The 26,216-nt window shown below is 49.7% G+C and overlaps 8 protein-coding genes across 8 annotated transcripts; 5 read left to right on the plus strand and 3 right to left on the minus strand.

Annotated features, from left to right (window-relative positions):
* Positions 1-16: 16 nt before the first annotated feature.
* FSST1_003459 (DNA-directed RNA polymerase III subunit C82) lies at positions 17-2,108 on the plus strand (the record flags this gene model as incomplete). The annotated part of the gene is made up of 4 exons (XM_083229543.1): positions 17-25; positions 88-150; positions 224-928; positions 978-2,108. The coding sequence occupies 4 exons, from the start codon at positions 17-19 to the stop codon at positions 2,106-2,108; spliced, it is 1,908 nt and encodes a 635-aa protein (XP_083086889.1).
* Positions 2,109-3,203: 1,095 nt separating this feature from the next.
* FSST1_003460 (mitochondrial carrier domain-containing protein) lies at positions 3,204-4,546 on the plus strand (the record flags this gene model as incomplete). The annotated part of the gene is made up of 7 exons (XM_083229544.1): positions 3,204-3,261; positions 3,357-3,394; positions 3,470-3,511; positions 3,576-3,823; positions 3,880-4,057; positions 4,111-4,365; positions 4,460-4,546. 7 exons carry the CDS (start codon positions 3,204-3,206, stop codon positions 4,544-4,546), a joined length of 906 nt encoding a protein of 301 aa, XP_083086890.1.
* A 989-nt stretch (positions 4,547-5,535) lies between these two features.
* On the plus strand, positions 5,536-12,830 carry FSST1_003461 (uncharacterized protein; the record flags this gene model as incomplete). The annotated part of the gene is made up of 2 exons (XM_083229545.1): positions 5,536-5,636; positions 5,693-12,830. 2 exons carry the CDS (start codon positions 5,536-5,538, stop codon positions 12,828-12,830), a joined length of 7,239 nt encoding a protein of 2,412 aa, XP_083086891.1.
* A 523-nt stretch (positions 12,831-13,353) lies between these two features.
* FSST1_003462 (DASH complex subunit Dad3-domain-containing protein) lies at positions 13,354-13,687 on the plus strand (the record flags this gene model as incomplete). Its single annotated transcript, XM_083229546.1, has 2 exons — positions 13,354-13,458; positions 13,517-13,687. 2 exons carry the CDS (start codon positions 13,354-13,356, stop codon positions 13,685-13,687), a joined length of 276 nt encoding a protein of 91 aa, XP_083086892.1.
* A 259-nt stretch (positions 13,688-13,946) lies between these two features.
* FSST1_003463 (mitochondrial 37S ribosomal protein uS5m) lies at positions 13,947-15,513 on the minus strand (the record flags this gene model as incomplete). Its single annotated transcript, XM_083229547.1, has 2 exons — positions 13,947-14,167; positions 14,220-15,513. The coding sequence occupies 2 exons, from the start codon at positions 15,511-15,513 to the stop codon at positions 13,947-13,949; spliced, it is 1,515 nt and encodes a 504-aa protein (XP_083086893.1).
* An 836-nt stretch (positions 15,514-16,349) lies between these two features.
* Positions 16,350-16,589, plus strand: FSST1_003464 (uncharacterized protein; the record flags this gene model as incomplete). The annotated part of the gene is made up of 1 exon (XM_083229548.1): positions 16,350-16,589. One exon carries the CDS (start codon positions 16,350-16,352, stop codon positions 16,587-16,589), a length of 240 nt encoding a protein of 79 aa, XP_083086894.1.
* Positions 16,590-16,853: 264 nt separating this feature from the next.
* Positions 16,854-18,305, minus strand: FSST1_003465 (uncharacterized protein; the record flags this gene model as incomplete). Its single annotated transcript, XM_083229549.1, has 3 exons — positions 16,854-17,357; positions 17,407-17,979; positions 18,033-18,305. The coding sequence occupies 3 exons, from the start codon at positions 18,303-18,305 to the stop codon at positions 16,854-16,856; spliced, it is 1,350 nt and encodes a 449-aa protein (XP_083086895.1).
* A 415-nt stretch (positions 18,306-18,720) lies between these two features.
* FSST1_003466 (uncharacterized protein) lies at positions 18,721-21,877 on the minus strand (the record flags this gene model as incomplete). The annotated part of the gene is made up of 5 exons (XM_083229550.1): positions 18,721-18,810; positions 18,863-20,625; positions 20,679-20,891; positions 20,945-21,269; positions 21,413-21,877. The coding sequence occupies 5 exons, from the start codon at positions 21,875-21,877 to the stop codon at positions 18,721-18,723; spliced, it is 2,856 nt and encodes a 951-aa protein (XP_083086896.1).
* Positions 21,878-26,216: the final 4,339 nt, after the last annotated feature.

Consider the following 26,216-nt stretch of genomic DNA (forward strand, 5'->3'; position numbering starts at 1 on the left):
TCTCTAGGAGCAAGCAATGCTCGTTGTGAGTTGATGCAGCTTAATGACCATCAAGACGCGACCCGCTAACAAAACTGCCACGGACAGACAAAACACGCTGCAGAGCTTTGTGCTCTCCTAGTCAATGACCTCCATGGCGAACTCCCTTCGGTACGCAAGCTTTTGTAACCCCATATCATGAATACGAGTGAGATCGCGGGGCTGACTTGATCGTCGCAAATAGCGAATCTTGAATGCGCTACTGACCAAAGGCCGCTCGACGATTGCGCAACTGATCCAATATACCTCTCTTACTCCACGATATCTGCGAAATGGCCTCGCTGTCTTAATCCAGCAAAACCTCATTTACCACCACACAGATCCCAATACCAACATCACGAGCTACCAAGCAAATTCCGATGCCTGCTACAACCTTGTTCGGTCGGGCAAGATTCTCGATGTGATAGAAACACAATATGGCACTGCCGAACGGGAACTTACCCAAACTCTGATCCAGCTAGGTCATGCGCGAATCGCAGATCTTTCCCAGGCTTTTGGCTCCAGAGCACCCAAAATCAATGGACATGCCAACGGAGACCATGACTCACACAATGGACTTATTGAGTCAGAAGGCCACTTGAATTCAGTCCTTGTTCGCCTGATTCGATCGGAAATTATTGAGACGGTCCGGCCCGAAAGTCTTCGCAACCCTCAAGATGCATACCGTGAGATCGAAGACGACGTTACCAAGCCTCGACCAGGCGAAAAGGCCTCCAAGGGGAAGAGCGAGGCTCAGCGCGAGATCATTGATCGTACCAGGACCTACAGGGACCAGTCCAAGACACTCAAGCGTCAACTTGATATGAGCGGGGGGCCAAAACCTAAAAAACGAAAACTTACCAACGGCGCATCACAAAACGGACATGACTACGACGCTCCAAAGTTGAACGTGAGTCAACTCAACGATCAGCATATAGAGCAGAACTAACAAGTAACAGCCTAACGTGGTAGTAAGAGTCAACTACGAGAGATGCCTGGTCGAGCTACGAAACCAGCGACTCGCTGAATTTGCGACGGAAATGCTTGGAGAGGTCACGGGCGAGGTGTATCGAACAGTGCTGGATCTTTTGACTTCAGACTTCCCGAGATGCCGGCCAGATCCTTTACTCGACGAAGTAGCGGCTGGACAACAACCAACTGTTACGACCATTGACATCTTCGAACATCTGGACGAAGACGTGAACGTGCAAGCCGGGATCGGCAAGACTGCAAGGGATAAAATTGACTCACAAAGCGCTGAAAGGATCAGAGAGACTGTAACGGAATCGGATGATGACTCGGACGACTCAGACGCTGGTCCTCCAGGCAGAAAAAAGACATTTGACGTCGACGAGGAAGATGACGAGTGGGCTGATGATGATGATGATGGGCACGATGCGACCAATGGACAACAAGAAAATAAAGTACGATTTGAAGATGCTACAAACGGGAACGATAGTCGGATTTCGCAGATGCGCCGTCATCTTCTTCTCCTAGCGGAAAGCCAATACCCATTCATACGACATTGCGGAATGTATGGCCGCGGGCAATGGACTGTGGACTTTGATCGCCTAGTGGGAAAACTGCGAGAGACAGAGCTCGATGCTATCATTGAGCAGTCGCATGGTCGACATGGTCTTCGCTTGACCCGTATCCTCCGAGAGAAAGGCAAGCTCGACGAGAAGATGCTCCCAGCCGCCGCACTCATGAAAAAGGGCGATGTGCAGGGTAAAATGCTCGCAATGCAGATGGCTGGTATAGTGGATGTGCAAGAAGTCCCCAAGGATAGCAGTCGGCTTGCCAACCGCACCTTGTTCTTCTGGTACTTTGACAAAGAGCGAGCTCAAACACAGGCGCTGGATGATATTTACAAGGCCATGCTCCGATGCTTGCAGACACTCGAAGTTGAGCGTCACAAGGAGCGCAACATTCTCTCTTTTGTGGAGAGAAAGGACGTGCAGGGCAAGGAAGAGGAAGTGATGACAGCAGAACACTACAACAAGTACAACACGCATCTGGAGGTTCAGAGTAAGCTCCTCGGGCAAGTAATGCGGCTAGATGAGCTGGTGTCTGTACTTCGTGACTACTGAACAAGCTGAGAAGTCTTCTTATATCCTTGCCTGCTTGTGTCTGATCTGAGACTGGTGGTTTGGCATGAATATCGGCGTTAGGGTGGGTGGTTTTGGCCTGTATCTCTATAACCACTTTTTGAGCAAACTATACAACAATAAGAGGCGATGTATTATATTGTTCTATATTAACCGACCACGAAGGATGTGTACTACAAATGTTTCTGTGTATAAACAGGCGCTACATATCCAGTCCGCTTATAGATTTGTTGCTATCGTTAGAATTTGAACAGTTAGAAGATTTGATGTTGTCTTTAGAGAGCGCATAATAACCCTCGGGCCTCGGTAGTTGTTTCCTGGAAGTGTTTGGCCGTGTTTGCGAACAATTCCTGTATGGTGACGGAGAAGACGGCTATGTTAACCGATGGAGTTGAGTAACAACCGTTGGGCTATTATCGAGTCAAAGGCCAATAGAAATCTGCATTCCATCCAAAAGGAATACTAAATACAGTGCAAAGATATACGATAATTACATACCTATATACAGAACCTGTTAGTATTGTCTCTACTATGCTTGTTTTAATCATCAATCTACAGAAGATTCTCATGGTTATAGGGTATATTTGATCCAAACTTCATTGGAAGATAAGACTTCGAGATATGTAATAAAAGTGTGGCTCGTGCGTGACAGCAAGTGACAGGGGAGTTGTTGAGTCGAAATCATAAAAATGGGCCTTTGAACCCCACCAGAGGAAAAAAAACATTCCTACAGTAGCCGTCAAGGATAGGTACCTACCTAGGTAAGGACAGCTCCCATCCCTAGGTAGTCCTACGATTCTCTCCGACGTCGGTACAAGCGCAGACACACGCACGCCAGAGTGGCTTTTTTTTTTATAGCAGGGATCCAAAAATCCAGCCGCCGTGGGATTGCCGGGCGCCAGAAAGAGAAAAGTGTATTGGGCGATTGTTGAAAAATTTCCATCTTTGAGTCTTATACCCGAACTCCAACCTCGCGACCAGTTTACGGATTCCTTCTTTTCATCTGTGATACCCTCAGGAGTTTCTGTTGAACCAGTACCTTAATTAATCTTCTCTTTCCCCATTCATACCGTCATTATGTCTCCTCCTGGTGGTAGCGAGAAGGAGTCTGGCCTGGCTCGTGTGCTTGGTTCCGGTATGTTCTGCTGCCAATTGAAACGCTTACCATGGAATTGCTCTACATTCGGCGTCTCGAAATACACATGGAATTGTGCTAACAAGCTTCGATAGGTTCCGCTGGTATCGCTGAGCTGGCTGTCTTCCACCCTGTACGCAACCCCACGTTTGCGATGAGCTCCATCGAATATCGCGATAATCGAAATGTTCGCTAACCCCTCCACAAGGTCGACACCATTGCGAAGCGATTGATGAGCAACCAGTCTCGTGTAAGAAAGCCCCGCTCGTCTCGATTCTGGCGCATGGTCAATTTATTGATGCCTCTGTCTTTAGATCTCTGGTTCCAGCCAGTTGAACCAAGTCATCTTCAAGGACCACGCCTCCGCTCCTATCGGACGAAAGTTCGTTTCACTCTTCCCTGGTCTGGGATACGCCGCCGGTTACAAGGTCCTCCAGCGAGTCTACAAGTACGGTGGTCAACCCGTCGCTCGTGATTACCTGGCCAAGCACTATGGCTCTGACTTCGAGAATGCTTTTGGCAAGAAGACTGGCAAGGCTATTATGCACTCTACTGCTGGAAGGTACAATAGGATCGCCCACGTTTCTTGAAGAACCCATTGAGCTAATGCGCACGCAGTCTGATTGGTATTGGTGAGATCGTTCTCCTGCCCCTCGATGTCCTCAAGATCAAGCGTCAGACAAACCCCGAGGCTTTCCGCGGCCGTGGTGTCCTCAAGATTGTTGCCGATGAGGGTTTCGGCTTGTACCGTGGTTGGGGTTGGACTGCCGCCCGTAACGCCCCTGGCTCGTTCGCTGTATGTATCGCGGATTATGATATCAATGGAATGGGAGAACTAACACAATGTAGCTGTTCGGTGGCTCTGCCTTCGCCAAGGAGTACCTTTTCCACCTCGAGGATTACAACAAGGCCAGCTGGTTCCAGAACTTTGTTGCTTCCATTGCCGGTGCCTCTGCCTCTCTTGTCGTCTCCGCTCCTCTCGATGTCATCAAGACCCGTATCCAGAACCGAAACTTCGAGAACCCCGAGAGTGGTTTCCGAATTCTCTCTAACATGGCCAAGAACGAGGGTGCTGGAGCTTTCTTCAAGGGACTTGTCCCCAAGGTACGTTTATTACAAGCGAGGCCATATTGGTGGCCCCGCCAATCGCCGGTCCCCACTTGAAGATGCGAAGACGCTAACTGATCTCGCTTTGTAGCTTCTTATGACTGGTCCAAAGCTTGTCTTCTCTTTCTGGCTTGCCCAGACTCTGATTCCTGCCTTTGATATTGCTTTCAAGAAGTAGAGGCCAAACTAAACTGGAATTCATGTTATAGATATACGAATCTAGGTGTAACCGATCTAGACGAGATGATGGTGTCGAAGGCTTAAAATGGGAGTTTAGACGGATTAGGTTATTTGTTGGGTTTGCTACGATAGACATGCCGCACCGATCTGAGAGGGTCGGGCCTCGGAAGGAGGTTAGACGAGACGAGATGCACTCAACTCTGTATAAAAGAAAGCGATTTTGATTTGACACACGTCACTCGCCTACCTGCACGTACCTGTTGCCGTCATGCAATTAAAGTGTTTCGATCGATGCAATCAATGCCGTCTATCGTTTTTCCCTCACCGTCACAACTTTGCTTGTAGCTACAGCTACAGCGTCTCGACGGTCTCAGTATAGCGTATAACCGCCAGCAAGGCCATGATCCCTGCCCAGTTTAGCGATGATGTATTTCATAGGTCTCTTTTCACAAGCTGACCCTCAACCCGTGGCGTGATCTGCTCTGTTGTGCGATTTCTATTCGTCAATGCTGGTCCTTACAAGCCGGGGGTCCGGTAAAAGCAACAGCCTAACGACGAGTTAATTGTCGGTGCGGATGGTTGCTCGGCAACAAATCGAGCTCGAAACACAAATAAACCGGGTAGTGGCTGCGGCGACCGACAGTCCAAGACGGAGCAGTAGTAGTGGCAGTTTCTCCCAGCAGCACCGTCGCAAAAGCAATTAAACAAACAATGCAGCCTGTTTTCATGATATAACTCCATTTCCCCATCAATTCAAGCATCTGCTGCATAACATCTCTTGCTCATTTGATTATTCTACTACTTGCGTTCCTGCTTGTTAGTTTCCACGATTATACCCACTCCGCTTTCTTCCTATCCTCTCACCTTCACCGACGCTTTGCGCTGTAATAGAATCATAGCGTGGCTGCGGCGCCGTCCGCATTCTTACCCTTGAGACAACTTCAATTTTCACATACCATACCTCGTTTCCAAGAAACCGGGCCAACCATGTCTTTATCAGAGAGAGACAGTTTCTATGATGGGGAGTTCCAGTTGAGACATCCTTACGCAGCTTCTTCAGATCCCAACCTTCGAGCTCTTGTTCCAATGTATGTTTTGATGTGTATATCCTCATGCGTCTCTTGCAACGACTAACAGGAAATAGGTGGGACAGCTCTGACCCCGAACGCTGTCCACCACCGCTACCTATGAACCCGGGTTCACCATTGACTTCTCGAGCTGGTACCTCGAGCGCTATTGCTTCTGCTCACGCAGCGCTTAACGAGCGAGCCCAGCAAAGCGCAATGGTTCCCGCCAAGAGGATCGAATCCCCTACAAAGGGACATCGCCGACTGCAGTCTTCAGTCCGTGATATCAGCATGATGATCGAGGGTGCTAGTGGCCAAAACTCGCCATCACGGTCTCCAGAACGTCAACAGCGTCCAGAGACGCCCACCCGATCTCGAGACCATGATAACCGGCCAAGCGACAGTCACTCTACGGTGTCGAGCTCGACACCAGTACCAGGTCCTAGTTTGACACCTATTATGCGACCAGCAGCTCGACGTCCGCCACCTCAGAGCATCCTTGGTGAAAACACACCTCCACAATCATCAACTATGCTTGCTCTCCAACACATGAGCTCAACACCTTCGAAAGAGCCAGAGAATCCTCTCTCTGACATCACAAATGGCTCGACAGCTCTATCACAGGGCCCCCAGCATCTTGAGGCGCTGTCCGACCAAATTCTCAGCCTGACTAGCATCGCTACAGGACTTCAGAAGGAAATGTCTCAGCTGAGTCGACGCAGCAGAGACAACGCCACCGACCTTCTCAGCCTCAAGGAGGCCACAAACTCAAGAGATGAGGACATCAGAAAGAGTCTAAGAGAACTTTTAGGTAGTCATGGAAATGGAAATGACGGCCAAAACAGGCTCCCTCCAGCTCGCGACCCCTTTGGAGGATATTTCCTAGACAACAAGCCACACAATCTCTCCCCACCCAGTACAAGGGGGTTCCAGCTCCCTAGAATTCCTTCCCCCAAGAGCTTTGGTGACTCAATTGAGCGAGGGTCTATTATCAGCACACCCTCTCTCGTTGGCTCGGAGGCCAACTCCTCCCTTGTTCTTCTGGAAAGAATCATTCGGGAGATGGGCACCAAGGAGGGACAAGAGTCTCTTCTTGGCCGACTGCAGGAGGTATCAAACAAGCTCTCGGGCATGGCCACATCTCAGAAGCTGGATGAAGTTATCGACCAAGTCAGAGCTCAATCTGAGCAAGCCATTATTTTGGGCAACTCCTTTGGGAGCCCCCGTGCGAGCCGGTCTCGCAACCTTAGTTTTGAATCAGAGAGCAGCACCATGCCCAGCCAGGCGAGGAGCGCCGTTTCTCAACGCGTTGAGCACATCATGAGAAATGAAGCCCGTAGGAACTCTGAGCCTTCAGGGAGGGGCTCCGATATTCTCAATGACGATCTCATGGGTATTATTCGATCGGTCAAAGACAGCGTCTCCCAAGGTGGTGGTCTCACTGCTGAAGTCAAAGCTCTCGTCCGCGAGCTTCGCGGCGAGGTTTTGGGCATGGGCCGTGAGATTGGTAAACGCCTTGACCAACAAGCAGCATCTAAGCGAGGCGTCGAAGATCATGATACCCCCAGCAAGGATGAAGTCGCTCGTGTAATTGATGAAGGCCTTGAGCAGATGAAGGATCAACTCAATCATGTCCTCCGTGAGCACAGACGCCAATCAGCCGCCTCAGTGAACACTCAGAAGAGCGCTGTCGATTACCAGGAGATCTACAATGCTATGCGCGCCGCCATCCAAGACAACGAGTCGACCAAGAGTAACTTGCCTGACCTGAGCCGGGAAGACGTCATCGAAGCTGTCAGGGATGCCTGGGAGAACTACAAGCCTGAGATCGAGGTTCAGCAAATCGGTCTCGAACGCGATGAGATCTTGGCTTGCTTGAAGCAGGGAATGCAAGAGTATTCCACTCGTGGCGATCACCCCCCGGCCGCTTCGAGGGATGACGTCCTCACTGCCGTCGTTGAAGGTCTTCAGCACTATGTGCCTCCTCAAGTTGACCAGCCCGGCACTCTCTCAAGAGATGAGATCATCGATGCCGTTCGTGATTGTCTCGAAGAGTTCGAGTTCCCTGTAGCCCCAGGTGCTGGAGATTTCACACATGAGGACATGGTGGATGCCGTTAGGGAGGGTCTCCAGGATCTTGATGTCCACTCCAGCCGCGCTCTTGTACCAGCTTCATCTGGCAACAACGATGATGTCAGTGATCGTCTTCGTGAGATCATGGAATACTTGCGCCAGGAGTTTAAGACGATGTCTGAAGAAGCGAAGGAGAACGTTGCTGCCACCGGCCGCGAGACTGAGCAAGTCGTCAGTGCCACCAAAGATGGCTTCGAGAACCTCCGACAAGCTATGGAGAGCTATGTCGACCGTGCTACAGGCGCTGCTGGACAGGAGGAGTTCATGGACGATCTGTTGAAGTCTCTCGAGGACTTCAAGGACGAGATGGCTGGAATTGTTTCAACGACCAACCAGGAGTCTCGCGAACAACTCCAGACAGAGCTCGAAGGTCTTCGAGAGATTGTTAACTCGTCCATGATCCCCGCACCGCAACCTCAATCGAATAACACCGAAGTTCTTGAGGCTTTGAACACCGGCTTCAACAACTTGAGGCAGGAGGTTCTTCGACCTCGTGCCGAGACAAGTGAGATCCTGGACGCCCTCAACGATGGCCTCAACGATCTTCGTGCTGGTATGGACAGAGTAACCAACAAGCCCACTGACTTGACTGCGAACGATGAGATACTAGATGCCCTCAAGGCTGGTCTTGACTCTGTCCGAGCCGACATTGATTCTATTCGTGACGGCAGCAACGACAAGGCTGTGGCGACACTGAATGCCACCCCTGCCGCCAATGATGAGATCATGGAAGCCCTCAAGTCCGGACTCAGCGGTGTACGAGCAGACCTGGAAGCTCTCCGCGACAGCCAAACGGAAAAGGCGGTTGCCGTTGTCGAACCCAATGAGAACGACGAGGTTCTCGAGGCCCTGAAGAACGGCCTCGATGCTCTTCGTGTTGATATTGAGGCTATTCGTGAGAATACTTCTGAGAAGGCTGTTGCACCCGTCGACACAACATCCAATGACGATGTCATTGCAGCCGTAAAAACTGGACTTGAATCTTTGCGAGCTGATTTCGAAGCCGTCCGAGACAATAGCGAGAAGGCCCTCGCCCCTGTCGACAAGCCCTCTTCCAGTGACGAGTTCGTCGAAGCTCTGAAGAATGGTCTTGATTCTCTGAAAGCTGACCTCGAGTCTGCTCGTGAAACAAGTGATCGATCGGCTTCTGACGAAAACACCTCGAATGATGAGGTTATTGTTACTCTCAAAAACGGTCTCGATTCGCTGCACGCCGAGATTGCCGCTCTCGCCAATCAAGAGAAGCCCGAAGCCCTCGAGAATACGTCTAACGACGAGGTCATCGTGACTTTGAAGAATGGACTTGATTCTCTGCACACTGAGATTGCAGCTCTTGCCAACCAAGAGAAGGCTGAGGCAGCCTCCGAGAATACCTCTAGCGACGAGGTCATTGCCACCCTCAAGAACGGACTTGATTCACTCCACACTGACATCGAAGCTATTGCCGCTGCGCAGAAGGCTGCTGCCCCAGCTGATAACACAACCAACGACGAAGTCATTGAAGCTCTTAAGAACGGCCTAGACTCTCTGCGAACAGACATTGAGGCGCTTCAAGAAAGCAACCAGAAGGCACTGGCTCCCGTGGCCGATACTAAGTCCAACGACGAGGTTCTCGATGCCCTCAAGACAGGTCTTGAGTCACTTCGCTCCGATATTGAGTCTCTCCGCGAGACAAACAGTGAGCGAGCCATCGCTCCCGCGGAGTCGCTATCTGACGAGAAGATCCTTGAAGCCCTCAAGACCGGCCTTGAATCCGTTCGCTCTGATATCGAGGCTCTTCGGGACAGTAACGGAGAGCGCGCACTCGCTGCTGTGTCAACAGCGAAGGCCGAAGACGGCGAATCTGGAGAGAGTATCAAGTCAGATGACGTCAAGAACCTTGAGGTTCTCATTGCTGGCCTTGCCATCAAGATTGACTCTGTCAAGGCTGAGAACCAAGAAATCCAGAAGGACGACTTATCTCGGATGGAGGAGCTTCTTCGGACAGTCCAGGACAGTGTTGATGAGATTGCCTCTCGCGAAACTCTCACCAGGTCGGTCTCGGTCAAGAAGAAGAAAGAAGAGGGAGCTGAAGAGCCCGAGAGTGGAATCCAAGGCGATGCTGAGGAACCAGCCTCAAAGGAGGACATGCAAGCCATTGAGACAATCCTCCGTAACACCAAGGGCAAGCTCGACGACCTCATTGATGGTGAACAGGCTGTTCGCAAGGATCATATCGACAATGTGGAGGCTCTCCTGCTGGAGACACGGGAGACTATGGGTACTCTCACTACCCAGCTAGACACCGTCTCACGCAAGGAAGAAGTCACAGCATTAGAGGCCCTCCTCACCAAAGTTTCTACCGGACTCGACGAGATCAAGGAACAGGCCACCAAGGAAAGCGAGAACCCCGACAAGGTTTCCAAGGGAGATGTCGAAGCCGTCGAGGCATTGACTCTAGAGATCAAGACCGCTCTGGAGGGCTTCACTGGTACTGACCTTGCTCTCCTAGCTCGCAAGGACGACGTCAGCAACCTGGAGGCTCTTCTCATCAAGAAGGAAGATCTTACTGGCCTTGAAACCATCGTCAAGGAGTTCCAAGAGAAGCTGGACACAACAGTGGATGCCCAAACCAAGGCCATCGCTGTTCGTGACGAGGAGGGCACTTCTGTCGCTGACCGCGTCACTGAAGTCAAAAACTTCCTTGAGGAGCTCCAAGGAGCCATCGGCACTAAGCTCGACGAGGGTGCAACTGGTGTCGAGGGTGTCAGCAAGCTTCTCGAAACCATGGGCGAGAAGATTGACAAGAATGAGAACGTCCATCAGGATCTCAAGGACATGCTCGATACGATCAAGGCTGAGTTTGAGGACTCAAAGGCTGTCGTGTCTGGTGTCAAGGTTGAGTCTAACGAGAAGCTTCAAGAGGCTACTGAGACTCTCAGTACAAAACTTGACGAGAAGATTGGTGAGCTCGTTGCTAAATATGAGACCCTCGAGACCACCCTTGATGAGCGAAGCAAGGTTAGCGAGGCTCGAGATGAGGTTATGGAGACGGCTCTGATTGGCTCCAAGTCTGTTACGGATGAGCTGAAACTTCTCATTGACACCCTTGGCTCGACTGTCACCGATTCATTGGAGAAGATGGAGGAAGCTTCAAAGACCGTCTTTACCAAGGTGGAGGAGCTCGGCACACGTACAGAAGAGACTCACACTGAGGACAAGGCTGAGCATCAGCAGACTCGCGACCAGATCACAGAGGCCTTGACCGCTGTGGAAGGGCTGAAGGGAGAAGTGAGCGAGTCACACCCTAAGATCATTGAGTCTGTCAAGGATCTCCTCCTCCTCGTCGGCGAGCACTACGAGCACTCCAAATCTTCTACGACTGAGATTCAAGACAAGATTCTTGAGCACAAGTCTCCTGAGGAGCTCATGACGCTCCTGACACTTCTGACCGATGACAAATACAACAACACCCAAGTTCATGAGAAGCTCGATAAGCTTATCGAGCAGATCTACAACGACTCGGAGGTTAAGGAGCGTCTCGACAAGATTATTGAGGAGAAGTACAACGATGCTGAGGTTCGTGAGAAACTGGATAAGATCATCGAGGAGAAGTACGATGATGCCCCGGTCCACGAGAAGCTTGCTACCATCATTGAGTCGAAGTACGATGACACAGAGGTCCGAGGGAAGCTAGACAACATCATCGAGTCCAAGTACGATGATGGTGAGGTGCGTGCAAAACTTGACAAGATTATTGAGGAGAAGTACGATGATACTCCTGTCAAAGAAATGCTGGGCACGATCATCGAGTCCAAGTATGATGATGCTCCTGTCAAAGAAATGCTGGGCACAATCATCGAACAAAAGTATGACGACACACCTGTTCGTGACAAGTTGGACTTGATCATGGATTCCAAGTACGACGACACCATTGTTCGTGAGAAGCTCGACCTAGTCTTGGACGGACGATACGATGATGCTGTGGTGCAAGATAAGCTTGATAAGCTTGTCGACCACACCACTGTTGCCGACCAGGCTTTTACTCGCCTTGATACCCTCGACAAAGTTCATGCGTCGGTTCTCAAGACAGCGGCCGATATCTCTGATTTCCTTCAATCACAGAAGAGGCGCATTGAGAAAGCTCATGAGGACCACAGCAGGCACCTGCAAGAGACCATGGCGTCCGTTGAGCGTAAGCTCGCTGAGAAGGACCACGTGGAGACCGCAGTCTTGAACCTTCGAGATGAGGAGCTAAGACTCCGTCAGAGTGTTATGAGCCTCCGATCGGAACAGGAGAATTTGATTCGCCAAAAGACACGCCTGACTGGTGATGTCTCATCACTCGAAACTGCCCTCAGTATGCGCAAGGAGGAGCTCTACGACATGGAGTCTCGCGCCGAGAACCTGGAGCGCCGCATTCTCGAGGGTGTGATGGACCATTCTCGAGTCCTTCTTATGTCCAAGGCTAAAAGAAGCGGTAGCGATGCTATGAGCCGCAAACGAGTCAGAAAGCCTGCCGAAGAGGAGTCTCAGCAAGACGGTCGCAAGTCCATGGTGGGCATGGCGTTGAGTGCGAAGCGCAACTTGGCCGCCAATTCCCCAACAGGAGCAGCTCGACGAATTGTTTCGCTCAGTCAAATTAACAACAATGTGGCAAGCGGAGGTGTTAAGCGCAGCCAAAGTGTACGAACTCCCGCAGGTGGTGGTAGTGGTGGTAAAGTGTACCGCAAGCGAAGCTGGGGCGGTGGTCTCGACTTGGCCGACAACGACAAGGAGAACTCTGTCAACGAGACTGTCGAAGAAGTTGATGAGGCAGATGTCAAACCAGGCTTGACCTCAGAAACCGTCGAGGTCCCTGAAGAGGAGACAACAGTTCTCGAACAAGAAATAAATGGTGAGGGCAGTGAACGAGGTGACAGCGATAACGAAACGCTAAGACGGAGTAGCAGGGGTACCGTGATCACAAACAGCACGGATATGTATACGGACGGTGACAGCTACAGCGAAGACAGCTATACCGAGAGCGAGTGGACAGAAAGCAACGTTGGCACCGACACGGGATCGGTCCTAGGCAACGAAGTGGCGATTATTGGGAACTAATGCACGACGAACGAACGACAAGTCCGACTTTGATTTATTAACTGCGATACCATTCATGTTTGTTTGAGCGACACGAGGAAGATGGAAAAAGGGTTTGCTTTGGTCACGATATTTGAATGAGGGAGCGTTTCGGTCTGGAACGGTTTTGATGAGTTCTGGATTCTCTGTTTTTAGTGTTGATGGGTTGCAACAGGTCTTTGTTATGAGCATATGTTTTGCTTGATAGGTTTAGCAGCAAAAAGGATTTATGAATCGATATTTTTTTTCAGGATTAGTCTCAGTATTGTGATGTCTTGTAATCTCCTGTGTATGAAAGTGAAAGCGAAGTTGGACTTGTAGTTTGTAGTCGATGCATCGCCTTTGCCCCGCTTTATCACCCGTATCTTATCAACGATTGGGAAGTCCCCTTCAACAAGTGCGCGTAGGTACCTAGAATAAACACCCGTGATAGACCAGCCTCAAAACCTTCAACACTTCCCTCCGATTTGTGTTCTTCACGAAAAGTTGGTCAATTGAATTGAACATGGACCAGACTCAAGCTGGTGGCCTTCTTGACCCGCCCGAGCTCACACCGCTCGAACAAGAGGTTTTGGACGAGTATGAGCGACTGGCAGACAACATGAACAAGGTACACTGCACGACCTTGCTTTAATAGACTGATTGAATGGTCGCTAACAGCGTTGCAGCTGGCTACTATTCTCGAACATCTCGCCTCGAATCCTAGCTCAGAAATTCTCGACGGCCTTCGCGAGCTCGAGCGCAAAACAAGCCTGGCCTTTACCCTCCTCAAAGCCAGTGTTTACAGCATAGTCTTGCAGCAGGAGATCGATTGGGGTGATGGCTCGACAGCGCAGTAAACAGGGATAAACGACAACAAAGAGAACACTCGGAAGGGGGCCAAGAGACCAGGATTGATACCCAGCGCAACACGACACGAGAAATGACTATCACAAAAATAAAAAACATTTGATATGATTTCCAAGCGTGATGTTACATCATCTCATACTTCTTTTTACCACATCGGGGGCGTCAGCGGAGAAAAACCCTCCATTACAGGCTACAGATACATGATTTCTTTTGGTAGTACAAGATGGTGCGTTAGGGTGTGGGTTTAATTTAGTATACAGCTCCTCCATAGTACACCTTGCGCACATCAACCAGCTTCTTGCCTCGGCCGATAGCAATCTGCTCGGGGTCAGGCTGGTGGGTAAGTGCGTGGTAGGCTGCCTTGACCGAGTTCATGGGGTTCTTGGATCGGGGCATGCGGGCAGCAATGTCGTGAATACCGGCAGCGCGGCACATTTCGAAGATACGATGAGGGCAGCGAAGTCCAAAGCCTGCAATGTTGGTTAGCATATGCGAGGTGAAAGTTGATATACGAATACATACCGGGAGGTCGAGCCATCAACTCGACGACAGTGCCTGAGATCTTGGACTTTACGTTACCATAGATGGTGCGGTTCTCGTATCGGCGAACAGGCTTCATGTTGCGGATAGCCAACATCTGGGCTGTCTCCTCAGCCACACCGGGCTCAGTAGACTTGGCCATACCTAGACCCAGGCGACCGTTGCCGTTACCAGCAATGGCAACGACAGAGGTGCTGCGGACCTTGCCGAGACGAGTCTGGTTGGAGACCCATCGAGTGACGAGACCCTTTGTGAGCAGCGAGCGGATCTCCTTAAGAGTCATGCCTGTCAGGCGCTTGATCTCCTGGTACTTACCAGAATCGTCCTGACCTTGATCCTCGGGGTCAACGGCGTGCTTGTACAGGCCCTTGACACCAGGGACCTTGCCCAGGTCAGGTGCCTCAGCTGTGTAAGTACGGTCGACACCCACGGGGCCGTCCTGGATGAGCTCGAGATTCGTGGGCTCGACCTCACCCTGGCTGCCGAAACCAACAATCTTGTCGAGCTCAGACTTCCATGCCTCATCAACAGCTTCGTCTAGCTTCTCAGCTTGAGAACGGGTCATGAATTCAGGACCCTTGTCGTTGGCAGTGGGCTCGGGGCCGTCCTCTTTCGCAACGTAGCGCTTGATCAACTCTGGGTCCTTCTCAATATCTTTGAGCTCCTCCTCGGTAAGGTCTATCAAGTCCTCGCCTTGGCTTTCCTTGACTCGCCGCAATGCCCGGACCATGGCACGTGTAAGCTGGTCACTCGTCTTCTTATCGGTAATCTTCATCATTCTCTCTCCGTAGTTGTCGATCCATTGGTTCTTGTCGGGCCATTGCACTTCTCTTGGGGTACCCTCGATTTCAGGCTTAATATCGTAGCGGGGGTCGAGCGTTGAGTAGTCCTCGATGTAGTCGGGCTTGTAGGGATCGTCACGCATACGGCCCTGAATAATCAGATCTTCGGGGCTGATGGCTTTTTCACCCAATTCGATAGCCTCGAGTTGCTCTGCTGTGTAAGAGGCCCTCAAGGTCTCCAAATCCTTCTTGCTTAGCTCGCCGAACTTGTCCTGCTTGAACTGCTCCATCTTGCTGGTGTGTTCACCCGACTCCTTAATCAGTCCTAGCTCCTGGGCGGTAACATTTCGAAATCGGGACTTGCGCTTCGACCGGGGTGCCGAGGTGTGAAATTGGCTGCATGGGATGATGGGGACGGTGATGGAGGTTGAAGCCGTTCGGGATGAGGCGATGCACCTGCCGAGGAGGTTGCGCGCCGGACGTGCGACGCTCATGGTCGGCAGGAGAGTCGGATGAGAGTCGAATCGAGAAGAGGTCCAGCGACGAGGGAGGAGGGGGAGGTTGAGTCTAGGTATTGTCGTCACTCTCTCGCTCTCTCTATATCTCTCTCACGAGCTCGAGATTTTTTTGGGACCCAGGAAATGGATCTCAATTGACAAGTTCCCCATGCGGCTAGCGTCTAGACATGGTTGGGGAGCCAATCAAGCAGGGTTTTGACAAGAGGTGCAAATCCTGAGATCACGTGCTTTTGATTTGTCTAAATCAACTTCAAGCTTCATGTCAGTCTGAAACTAACCAGGTAGTTGTGCCCCTGAATAATAGCAAGTCCATATTAGGCAAACCAAGTCACTTGGTAAAAATTCAAAATCACTTACAGAATATTGAATAAAACCATAATCTCTCTCCCTAGCAATCGGCTCGTGTACTCTTCTCTTCCCGATACACCATCGTAGCCAATCATGATCCACCTTCACATCAGTCGACTTTTGTTACAAGGTGAAACGTCTCAGTAACACCCCTGGAAGCAAGTCAACGTTAGGGGTTTGTCTGTTTTGTCTACCACCGTCGTCACCACCCACTGTGGGCCAATTTCCCATGGGCATGCTTCTCGTCTTCCATCTCTGTCTTCCATTTCAACTATTTCCCCTTCATTGATCGCTCTACTGTTGTTTATTGTTGTTCCCCTTTCACCAAAATACTTATCATTCTTTTGATCTGTACGTGACTGGCGCACGACAGTTCTATTTATTCTGTACATAATTCGAAACTCGTTATATCAACCTGATATTCACCTCACCTCATCTCGGGCCTCGCATTTCACATCACTACCATGGCTCAATTCGATTGGTTTTCCAGTATCGGCGCCACAGATGAGGCCGTTGCTGTCCTGAACGATCAACCTATACTATTCACTATACTTCTGGTTGTCCTTGTCGCCGTCATCCTACAAATTGTCCTTCTCTGGTACATTCACTATGCTACTATGAAGCCCGAGCAGCGCAAGGCAGCCCAGGACAAGAAGGACAAGAAGAAAGCAGCAAAGACCAAAAAGCCCGCCAACGCCAGATAATGCAACCTCACTTCTGCACCGCCTTTATAGCAGTCATTTACGCTGTATCAACCAACTCAAGTCAATTTCACAAGCTCGACCGCAATACTTTCACCTCGCGATTTCTCTTTCTATGAGACAATACCACCCATCATTATACAGTCATCTTGTTCTACCTTGAGACAACATAATACAAATCCTTATACCCGGTTACCAAATTTCGTCCCTTTCCCCACATAAACATTACCCTTCAGTGATATGTTTGCGCCGTCAAATCTCAGTTAATTACCGTTGTGTCCCATTATCGCAACTGAGCCACTGGTCCAGCGTCTCAAAGTCGCATGGGCTCCCTTCTGAATGTTTGTACTTTACATACGTTGATGAGCCGGCTATGGCATTCCAGCTCACACTCATTGCCGTGTTCTCCTGATTCTTATGCTTGGCGTTGGCACACGTCTCTGACAAGCTGTTCTCTGTTGCTGTGGCTGGCTGTTCGTTTGTGATGGGTGTTTCTGAACTTGTTGCGGGGATCATAGTAGATGGTATTGATCTCTTGTCTCTTCTTTTCTTGGCAAGCGGTGGGATTTGAATATGCGCAAGAAGAACTTCCCAAGCTCTCCTTTCTATGCCGCTCGTAGAGTCTTCCGATTCATTGTGCGAGCTGAAAACAGTCTCGTCACTTGGCGATAAGGCAGCTACCTTTTGTCTAATTGCGGGAGATTCAGCATACTGCATGCGTGCAAGGGACATGGCAATGACTGGAAGCAGCTGAGCGCGCTCTGATACACTCTGTTACTGCTGTTAGAGACTCGAAAGTGTATGGACCTAAGATATATACCTTGAGAAATGGTACGTGGAAAACACCAGGTGCCAGTTTCGTAAGACAGTAGTCGGATCCGCAACCCCAAACCTGGCAACCTTTGTATGTTTTCTTGGTAGCCAAGGTCAATTGCTCAAGGAGGATATCTAGTAAGGATGACGAGTGCAGATCTTCCAGCACTTCTATGTAAGTAGCACGCTTAGTTTTGCTATTTGTTTGGGTAAGCTTCTTCTGGCCGCAGTTTGATGCGAAATTCAGACTGGATATAAAGGTCTCGATAGCATCTTGGTCAGTTGATTCCAGACTCTCCAACAAGTCCCCTGACGGTGACGTGGCTCTTTCCTCCGCTTTCCTCGCCCTTTTCTGTCGTTTGCGTGCTCGAAGGACTTTCCTGGGTGGCTCCTGTCGCTCGTCGAGTCGGCAAACATCAACTGTTATCAGCAAACCTCGAAATGGAGTCGTCCAGGCCGATGCTGGAGCGACGAGAGCTGATGAGAGATCTGGATGTTGAATTGAGAAGGACAAAATGCCAGGCAATGATGCGGCCAGTGATCTATTGTACTCGAGATGGACACCTAGGCGATCCCAAATCTGGATAAACCTCAAATTAGTGGTTGAAGACTGAGGAGAGGTTGTTGAAATACTTCAGAATTACCGATCGTTTCAGCGACACCCTCAAGATGATCGCATTCCAAAACAGGACGGCTGTCAATGGCAAAGGATATCTCGATAGAACAAGCTCCAGCGCGAGAAATCCATAGATGGGAATTTGTGACTGCTGATAGGAGATCTTTGGCGTTTTTGATGTTTCGTGCACCGTCTGGGGGGTCGATATTCAACGATGCTGTTGCTGTAAGTTCAATATTTGCCTGCTTTGTAACAACACGTATAGTTGGCAGTCGCAGCGCGCAGGACATCTTTGCTTTGGTTTCTGGGTGTTTCTATCCGAATCACCAGGTGATTTTTTTTTACTTGGGTAAACTGTTGTAAGTTGTCAACACCTTCCACCGAGGAAGGTATCCCCAGCATACTGCCGGCCGCCCAGGTAAACACGTGAAGCAGATAAAACCAACAGGAAAAAGCGATTGAAGTGGTATATAGTTACAGATTATGAAAATACAGTGCCTAGATAGTTCCCAAGACCTGAATAACTATGCCTACCTACTAACTAAAGTTGAGATGAATATTCCAAGATATCTAGACTGGCACGCCGTCGTCTGTACAATTATGAAGCCACTAAATGTCTATAAAGTGCGCCCCCATAGTATTTGCATCCTTGATATAATAAACACTCATGCTTGCTCCCCAAACTCCTTACAATTAATTAATAGACTACTTCGCGAACCATGGGAATTTCTTCTTCGGTGGCTCAGCAAGACCAGCTGAGCCACTTTCAACCTGTACACTGCGCTGATAGATGTCCTGTTCGATTTGTTAGCCGTGGTCTTTGATCAAAAAGGCTTGGCCTTCTTACCTCTTCGTCCGTCGGCATTCGACAACCCAAAATCAGCTCTCTTGCATTCTCATGCTTGGCCAGATTTGGGTACGATGCGCCCTGACTTTTCATCATTGGAAGTAGAACCTCTCCGAGCACCTCAAACTTTTTCCAGTTAATGCGATCTCCGTCTGTGCCAACGAATGTTTTGCTTCCCTCCTCGGCCGACACCAAGTCTCTTCGGTGAAGAGGGATGAATGGAATTCTTGGAAGGGATGAATTCTCCCATGCCAAACGGTACGCAAAGTGACTCTTTTGCGTCCCCATCAGTATACCTAACCGTGCGAATCTCTTTTGTATATCGGCTGGTACCAGCGTCCTTGTTTGGTTCAATCGATGAATAGCTGTTCCGTTTACACCAGCTAGAACAGCCGCCAGACCGTTGTAGTTGTTAAGCTGACGAAGTTTAAGCGATATGTGCATGAATTTCTCGAGTATCAGCGCTCGGTGTTTGGCCTTGTCTCGTAATAGAATCATGTTGGCAACCCATTTTGCAATATGGTTGAAGTGGTTGATCATCCGATTGACGTTCCGCAAACTCTTGCATCTTTCTTTTTGTGATGCCGATAGACTGACATGCCGAACAAAGTCTCGGATGCGGATAGACGAAAACATGATCCAGTCGATTCTGGTCAACTCATCAGCAACATCATCATCTGGTATATCCATAAAGATATGGTAGCGGAACTTGTTCATGGGCAAGTTGTCCGTAGGCTCCAAGCTAGCCGCCGCTCTCTCATAGTCTTCGAACGTATGGAAATGCGCTTGACTTGAAACGCTGCTACTTCGGTCTGCAAGTGAAACCTCCGAGCCCCCAGATGGTCGCCCATCAGTATCCGATTCCACTGTCAACACACTCACACCAGATGACAGCTCGTTCATGTCTTTGGACAGGATCTCGCCCGCAAGCCTATCGCTCGCCTCATCCGAATTGGCCCAGCCAGTGTCATCGTCCTCCACCACGTTAAATTGGAGATGACGCCGCATGTGCTGCGCAGCGATAGAGAAGATTGGCTCGGTACTCAAATGTCTGATAAATTCCTCCAAGTTTCGTCTTGTTTGTGGACGGGCAAAGTCGCCAGGATAAAGCGACACCCATTTGGCTACTACTTCGATAATGCGCAGTTGTGTTGCCGTCTTGGAAAGATAGTGTGCTGTCTTATCTTCCCTCACCTGGTCAAGCCTGGTCAAAATAGCAGTGAAGAGCTCACCAGGAGCCGTAAACTTGCGATAAAGACACAAAAACACATCGGAGAAGTTGTTATCTATCCGAGTCAAGCGGGGGGCGAGAAGGCGGTCAACTAGCTCGTCAAATGTCACACCCAGTGCCTTTGCTTGCTTATCCAGGCTGTTGTCGTCGTTTCTTTGAAGTATCGGAATGTCGTCGGAATAACGATATGACTCTGGATCAGACTCATCTACATCCAGGAATGAGTCGGTGCTGGGCCTGTCTAATCGAATACCGGGAGTTCTGAGCATATTGTTGAGTGTTTGCGTTGTGCCGACTTCTCCTGCCTCGGGATTGGGGCTAGCAGATTGACCCCGTCTAGGACTACGAGAAGTTTGCGTTCGATAGCCTTCGCTGATCGTAGGGATAGCAAATCCCTTAAGTAAAGAAAAGTCGGAACTTGCTCGACTGTGCTTGCTATGTTGACTGATGGGACGCCCCGTGCCGACATCGGGGGCTTCTAGGTTAGCAGCGGACTGCGCTCTTCTGCGCGATACTGTTTCGCCATTCTCTTCTAAATCGCAGTCAGTAAAGCGTGACTTCCAAGAACCCAATTCACGTGCATACCTCTTCGATGTGCCATGGCAGCCCTAAGAATAGTATGTAGACATGTCTTTGCAACCTCAATATCATCGGTAGACGAAATCTTGTAGGCAGAAACGCAAGACTTGAAGTACGTATGGCTTGCTATCGCCTCAGCGTTAACCTGCCACTCAGCTTCGGGCGTCTCGCATTTGCAGGCCACTAAGCTGGCAGGTAGGCCGGAGTTTGTGAGCGCAGCTGCAATCGCTCAGTCAGCATAGTTTCCTTAGCATGGCATATAAATATCATACCTAGGGTTTGAGGAAGCTCACGCACAGACTCATGATTTGTGACATCATATAAGATAAGTGCGGCGTCCACTCGAGGGACAATGTGCCCATTGATTTGTTTGGGCCATTGGATAGGTTGCGTAGGGTTCAGCTCAAAGTACTCCAGATCCAGCTCGAGTAAAGTTACAGCATGGGAGTTGTTATCAACAAGCATGCGAACACTGGAAGCATTGGAGATGGGTGGCCGAGAAAGGCCTAGGACCCGCTGAACAAAAGACGATTTGCCAACGCCTGTGGAACCGATAACGGCAATATTAAAACTCTCCATGGCTGGGGGTGTTTGTGACTGTAATACATAAAGCTGTGGTCAGCCGTCTGTCGCATAACTGCCTCTAATACCTAGATTCTGTTCCGACGCAGAGGAACACTGCCCCGCGCAAGCCAGAGCAGAGCGGGGCGGCATGTGATAAAATGATGTCTGTTACATACCCAGTATGACGAGGGTGCAGCGGTCAAAGACTCTCGACGAGGAGGCGGCCAGTGCTGATTTGCTTCGTTATCATCGCTGTTTGGATCTGGGTCTGGTTTTCTTGCTTCCCCGCGACCTCTGCGTTTGGCGGGTTTGGCAGGGTTACCGAAGTTATTCCCTTTTGTGTCGTGAAAAAGATGTTCGTGGTCTTGGTCGTCTAGAGATTGGTAGACTGAGCTTCCATCAGATTGGTCGTCGTCCTCGGATGCGGTAGCGGCTTGGATTGCTGGATCGTAGGTCTGGAAGAAAGGATCGTCGATGATTGAGCCGACCGAGTCTCGATGGTTGCTGGTAGGCGCTGAGGGATCGGAGTCGCTCTCGAGATTGGAGTTCAGAGAAGCCGAGCTGGCTGTCGAGTATGGGCCAGGAGCGGCAAGGCCTGGATTTGGGTGAGCATTTTGCGAACCAGCATGGTTAGATTGCATGATCGCAACTTCAGCGACTACGCTGAATGTAAGAGAAGCATATGGATAAGGTAAATTAGATGCGAACGACGCAGGTATGGAGAGAGCAAATATCGTGGCGTTTGCGGGGAGGGAAGAACCCGTGGAGTTCGCTTGAGTAGCTACAGTGAGATAGGCAGGGGCCAGAACCGTGGTAAACGGAAAGGATGGATGGAACTCAAGAAGGGGGTATAATCGCTTGTGGTTTGGGTGATGAGAGACAAGACACAAAGGGCAGCAGAGTATCCATAGAATGCCAGCAAACGAGGGAGGGAGACGAGTTTACTGACCGACAAGACTTTTGCACTGTACCGCAGGTACGTTACCGTACCTGAGGTGAGGGACCAACGGAAGGGATTGGATCGAAGTCCAATTGGTGGTTGTGGCACTGTACCTTGACTAGCGAGGTTGACGTCTAGGCGCAGATACCACGGGAACAAGAGCTGTAGGTCGGCTGGACTGACAGACAGATTGGAAATTACCTTCAATCAGTAGTCAATTGAAGTTCCAAAGCCAGAACGAAAGATAACAATTGATGCGCAAATGCTCATATACTATTCTTAGGCAATGCCCAAGGTAAAGAGCGACGTGACTGAGACACCAATCTCAAAGTACCTAGGTAGTCGAAACCTATTGGAAACACAACATGTTAGTCCAGCCAGTCATGCTCATACTGACGTGAATCAACACAACCAAGGGCGTTGACACGAGGGAACATCCGGCGGGAATCTACCCGTACCTGCGCTGTAGCGTAGTGTATGGACCACTGGCACAATTTTCTGTATCGCAACAGATAGCCGTTGGGATGCTGTTTCGTAGAGGGGCAGGGCAAGCCAGAGGCGTCAGATCTCAGTTCAGGAGACGTGCTGTATTGGACCCAGCGGCTTGGTTGAAGAGTGGATGCGTTGGTGGATGCGTTTAGACCCGAACGGAGGGGGTTCCCAAGAAGCGAGGGCGCCCAAAGGAATGAAGCACAGAATATGTGTGTATCAACAAACTCCCGCCAGCTGCGCGAAATGTCGAATCTGGCACAAAGAGGGGAGAGAAAGCTGGCTGGAACCGAGCCCGTGGATCGGGAAAGGCAACGTTTTAGGAGCGGATGGTCTAAGGTACGGGAGCCTTAGTTGGGTGGACTACTTCCAGTTAAGGAAACTGGGTTCAAAGCGTCAATCATCTCTCGGTGTCTGGGTTAAATTGGTCGTTGAAGATCCGGTAATATGTCTCTGTACGGATAGTAATATTAATATTAAAAGCAAGCATATCACATCATCATGAAACAAAACAAAACAATCCAAACAAAAAAGGGTCCTGCACGAAACAGCCTAAACACATAGTATCTTGGACTTGGTGTCTTTGTCAAAACGACCCTGAGCAAACCTGCCAAGACGGGAGGTAGGTTGGTGGATTACCTGCTCGCTTGACTATCACACCAAGGAGAAAAGACTTGGTCTTAGGGACCGAATTGCATTGTTGCTGTTGATAGCGCCTCAGTACCTTGGGATGCAGGTAGTAGGTACCGGTGGTTGATGTTGACGCGTTTCATTGGGAATCACTTCAAGGGCCCAATCTTATGTGCTCCTTTGGCGCGCTCACATCGGTCACTCACTGCATATGGCAGGGACTTGCCCATGCTCATTCTGGACAATCACAACTCCCATTGCTTGCAAGCCGGGCTACTGATTGACATTAATAGAAGTCAACCTGGTGTGCATACCTGCCCACATGGCCTCTGCATGGCAGCAACAGCTTGCCCACACTTATCTGCACCTGACCATAAATCGACCAATGCAAGGCCCAAACATTGAATGCCGGAGCCTTCAGCTTGCACCTGACACTACCGGTCAACTTCAACATCCAATATCTTTCCATTTCTTATCTCTCCATATGTCCTTCATAATGATGGAATCGAAATCCTTGTACGTGTTAGAGTGTACAACAAAGCAGGAAGCTTTCCTGCGTGAAATAAGATGGTAACGTCATCCATCGTCTAATCGTCTAATCGTCTTGACTTGAAATTCTCGAGGCCGTGCTACTTCAGCCTCGGATCCCCCCACCAATGAACTATCTATCACCAGTGAACTATCGGATACAGCTGAACAGCTCGGTACCGGGGTTTAGTCTGAGGCACTCTCTAGACAGGATCCGGGGTCTACTAATCAGTCAATTCAGGCTTTAGAAACCCCCTGGTGACGAAGAAAGTCCGTAATAAGCCACGCCCCTCAACTTCAGCAAAAAGTATTCCTCAAGCGTCGTCGCCTTTTTGTCCAAAGGCTACCTCTAAGAGCCCTATCTTTCGTGACGAAATCGCCCTGATCAGAGCTATCAGACTTTGAGAAGACCCCCATCGAAAAGTTCAAAGGCTACTCCAACCTTGGACCCCTCGAGACCAGGGGCTCAGGACTCCAACATGTTGGTAACGATGTGAAACTTGCGTCCTAGGTATATCATGAAATCTCTCTACTGCCGTGTCTCAATTTTAAACATGCCGATCAAATGTTCTTTTGGCATCTAGACTCCTGTTGTACCACGCATGTTTTGTTTCCACCTAACTATCAGAAATTAATGAGTCAGTTTATACTATTCGTATCACACACTTGGTTGTTCATTTATTCATACTCTTAAAAGCTGAGAGGTCAACTCTTCTGTCACCTGCTAGCCCCAATGTTGAGAACTTTGCGGCTACGACGCTACGTTCCGTTCTTTGTTGACGGATTGAGACATGAAGCAAATCGGTCCGGCTCTCGCAAGTTAGCTTCCAGCTATTGCATGGCTCGCTCAATCGTATCCACGCTCGATTGACATCTTCTCATTTCCGTACCCCAGGCTGCTTGTCATATGGCTACAGAAACCCATCAGTTGGCTTATATACTCCACAAGACTTTACATTGTATACTGAACCAGTGCACGCGATTCATGAAGAACGACCCATCCTGTAAACTTCGATGGCCAGCGGCTAACGAGAGCACTCACTATCGGCCGGCGCCGGTTCATGTTCTTGACCATGAGTCGCTTGGAACTGACAGATAACTGGGGATCACAAGTCACATTTGGTCTTAAGTCACATTTGATAACGTTGCTTTGGAATTCGGTTTGCTTATGAGACCAAAACACCAGACGATAAACGCCAAGGTATGAATGGTCTTGCCCGTTTTACGTTTCATGTTCAACGCGAGTCTGGTAATCCAGAGGAACGGAAAGATGTTGCAGTCATTCAGCATTAAGCAAACTCATTCCAGAGCGTCCTTCAGCGATCATCAGTTGTTATCCGGATCCATGGTCGACCATCTCCGAGGCGTCACTTTGAATGTTCCCGACAATTGTCTTGGCACATTCCCATGCCCAAAAGCGGGAACTCTTAACTCGATAAAAGCACGAACCGCCCTCTGTGTCCTGTCATAGCCATGCACGGATGGATGTCTCCCGCGAACTATAGCGCCTCTTGGTTAGTTGTCACAACTCTATTTCAAGTCAATAATGTACGTTGGTGGTTAGTGCAAAAATGATGCTATTCAGGACATGGTTTAACCAAGCTTCAAAGTTGAGTATGCAGCTGCAAAATTCTATGACAAAATGTGTCCGAATTTCCGGGAATCACCAAAGCACTCGCCGTATTCCTGATGATAACATATGATAAAAGCAACCGTTGCTTTGTCCCAGTCAACCCCCTTATCTATCTGATTGATTAGCTACTTTCCAGCTGAGTGCTCGGCAGAGAGAAGAAAACAAAGATAACAATCTTCTGTGCCAAGCAAGTTAAAGCTCCTCTGCGTTTGGCAAAGCCAGTCTCACAAGGTCTGGCCCCTCGGGGTGGAATTCCATCGGCAACTTTGCATCAACACAATACCCCATCAGCAGCTAAACTACAAGAGGTTGTGAACTATGCAGCCCACATTGTCTTTCTATGCTGATGCACGAAAGAACTTGATATACATGCGTGTCGATTTGTGCAATGAGCTTATTGAGTAGACTTGCTGGCTCTGGCAGGGGTGCATAAGATAAAGATAAGCTCAAGTGTCTTACTCGAGATTCTGCATCTATACACGTGAATACAATGAATAGGCAAGCAAATGCATCTCCAGAACTTCCTGAGAGGATATCCAACAACAATCAGCTTTGCTCTTGCGAGCTATGTCCTAAAACAGCCATCTCCGAAGAATAAGGTTTTGTCAAATACTGGACGGACGGCGGGAGGCACTCTTTTTCGGCGTCAGGAACGCAGAGTGCCCATGGCTTTGCCCGGACCGGTCCAGGGACTCGCCTCCGGGTCCAAGTTGGTTAGGCCACGATATCAATGCCCGCCATCGCCGACAACCTCAAACCT

The sequence above is a fragment of the Fusarium sambucinum genome, chromosome I, assembly GCF_050947815.1.
Source record: "Fusarium sambucinum isolate potato_lamoka chromosome I, whole genome shotgun sequence".
NCBI classification, from domain to species: domain Eukaryota; kingdom Fungi; phylum Ascomycota; class Sordariomycetes; order Hypocreales; family Nectriaceae; genus Fusarium; species Fusarium sambucinum.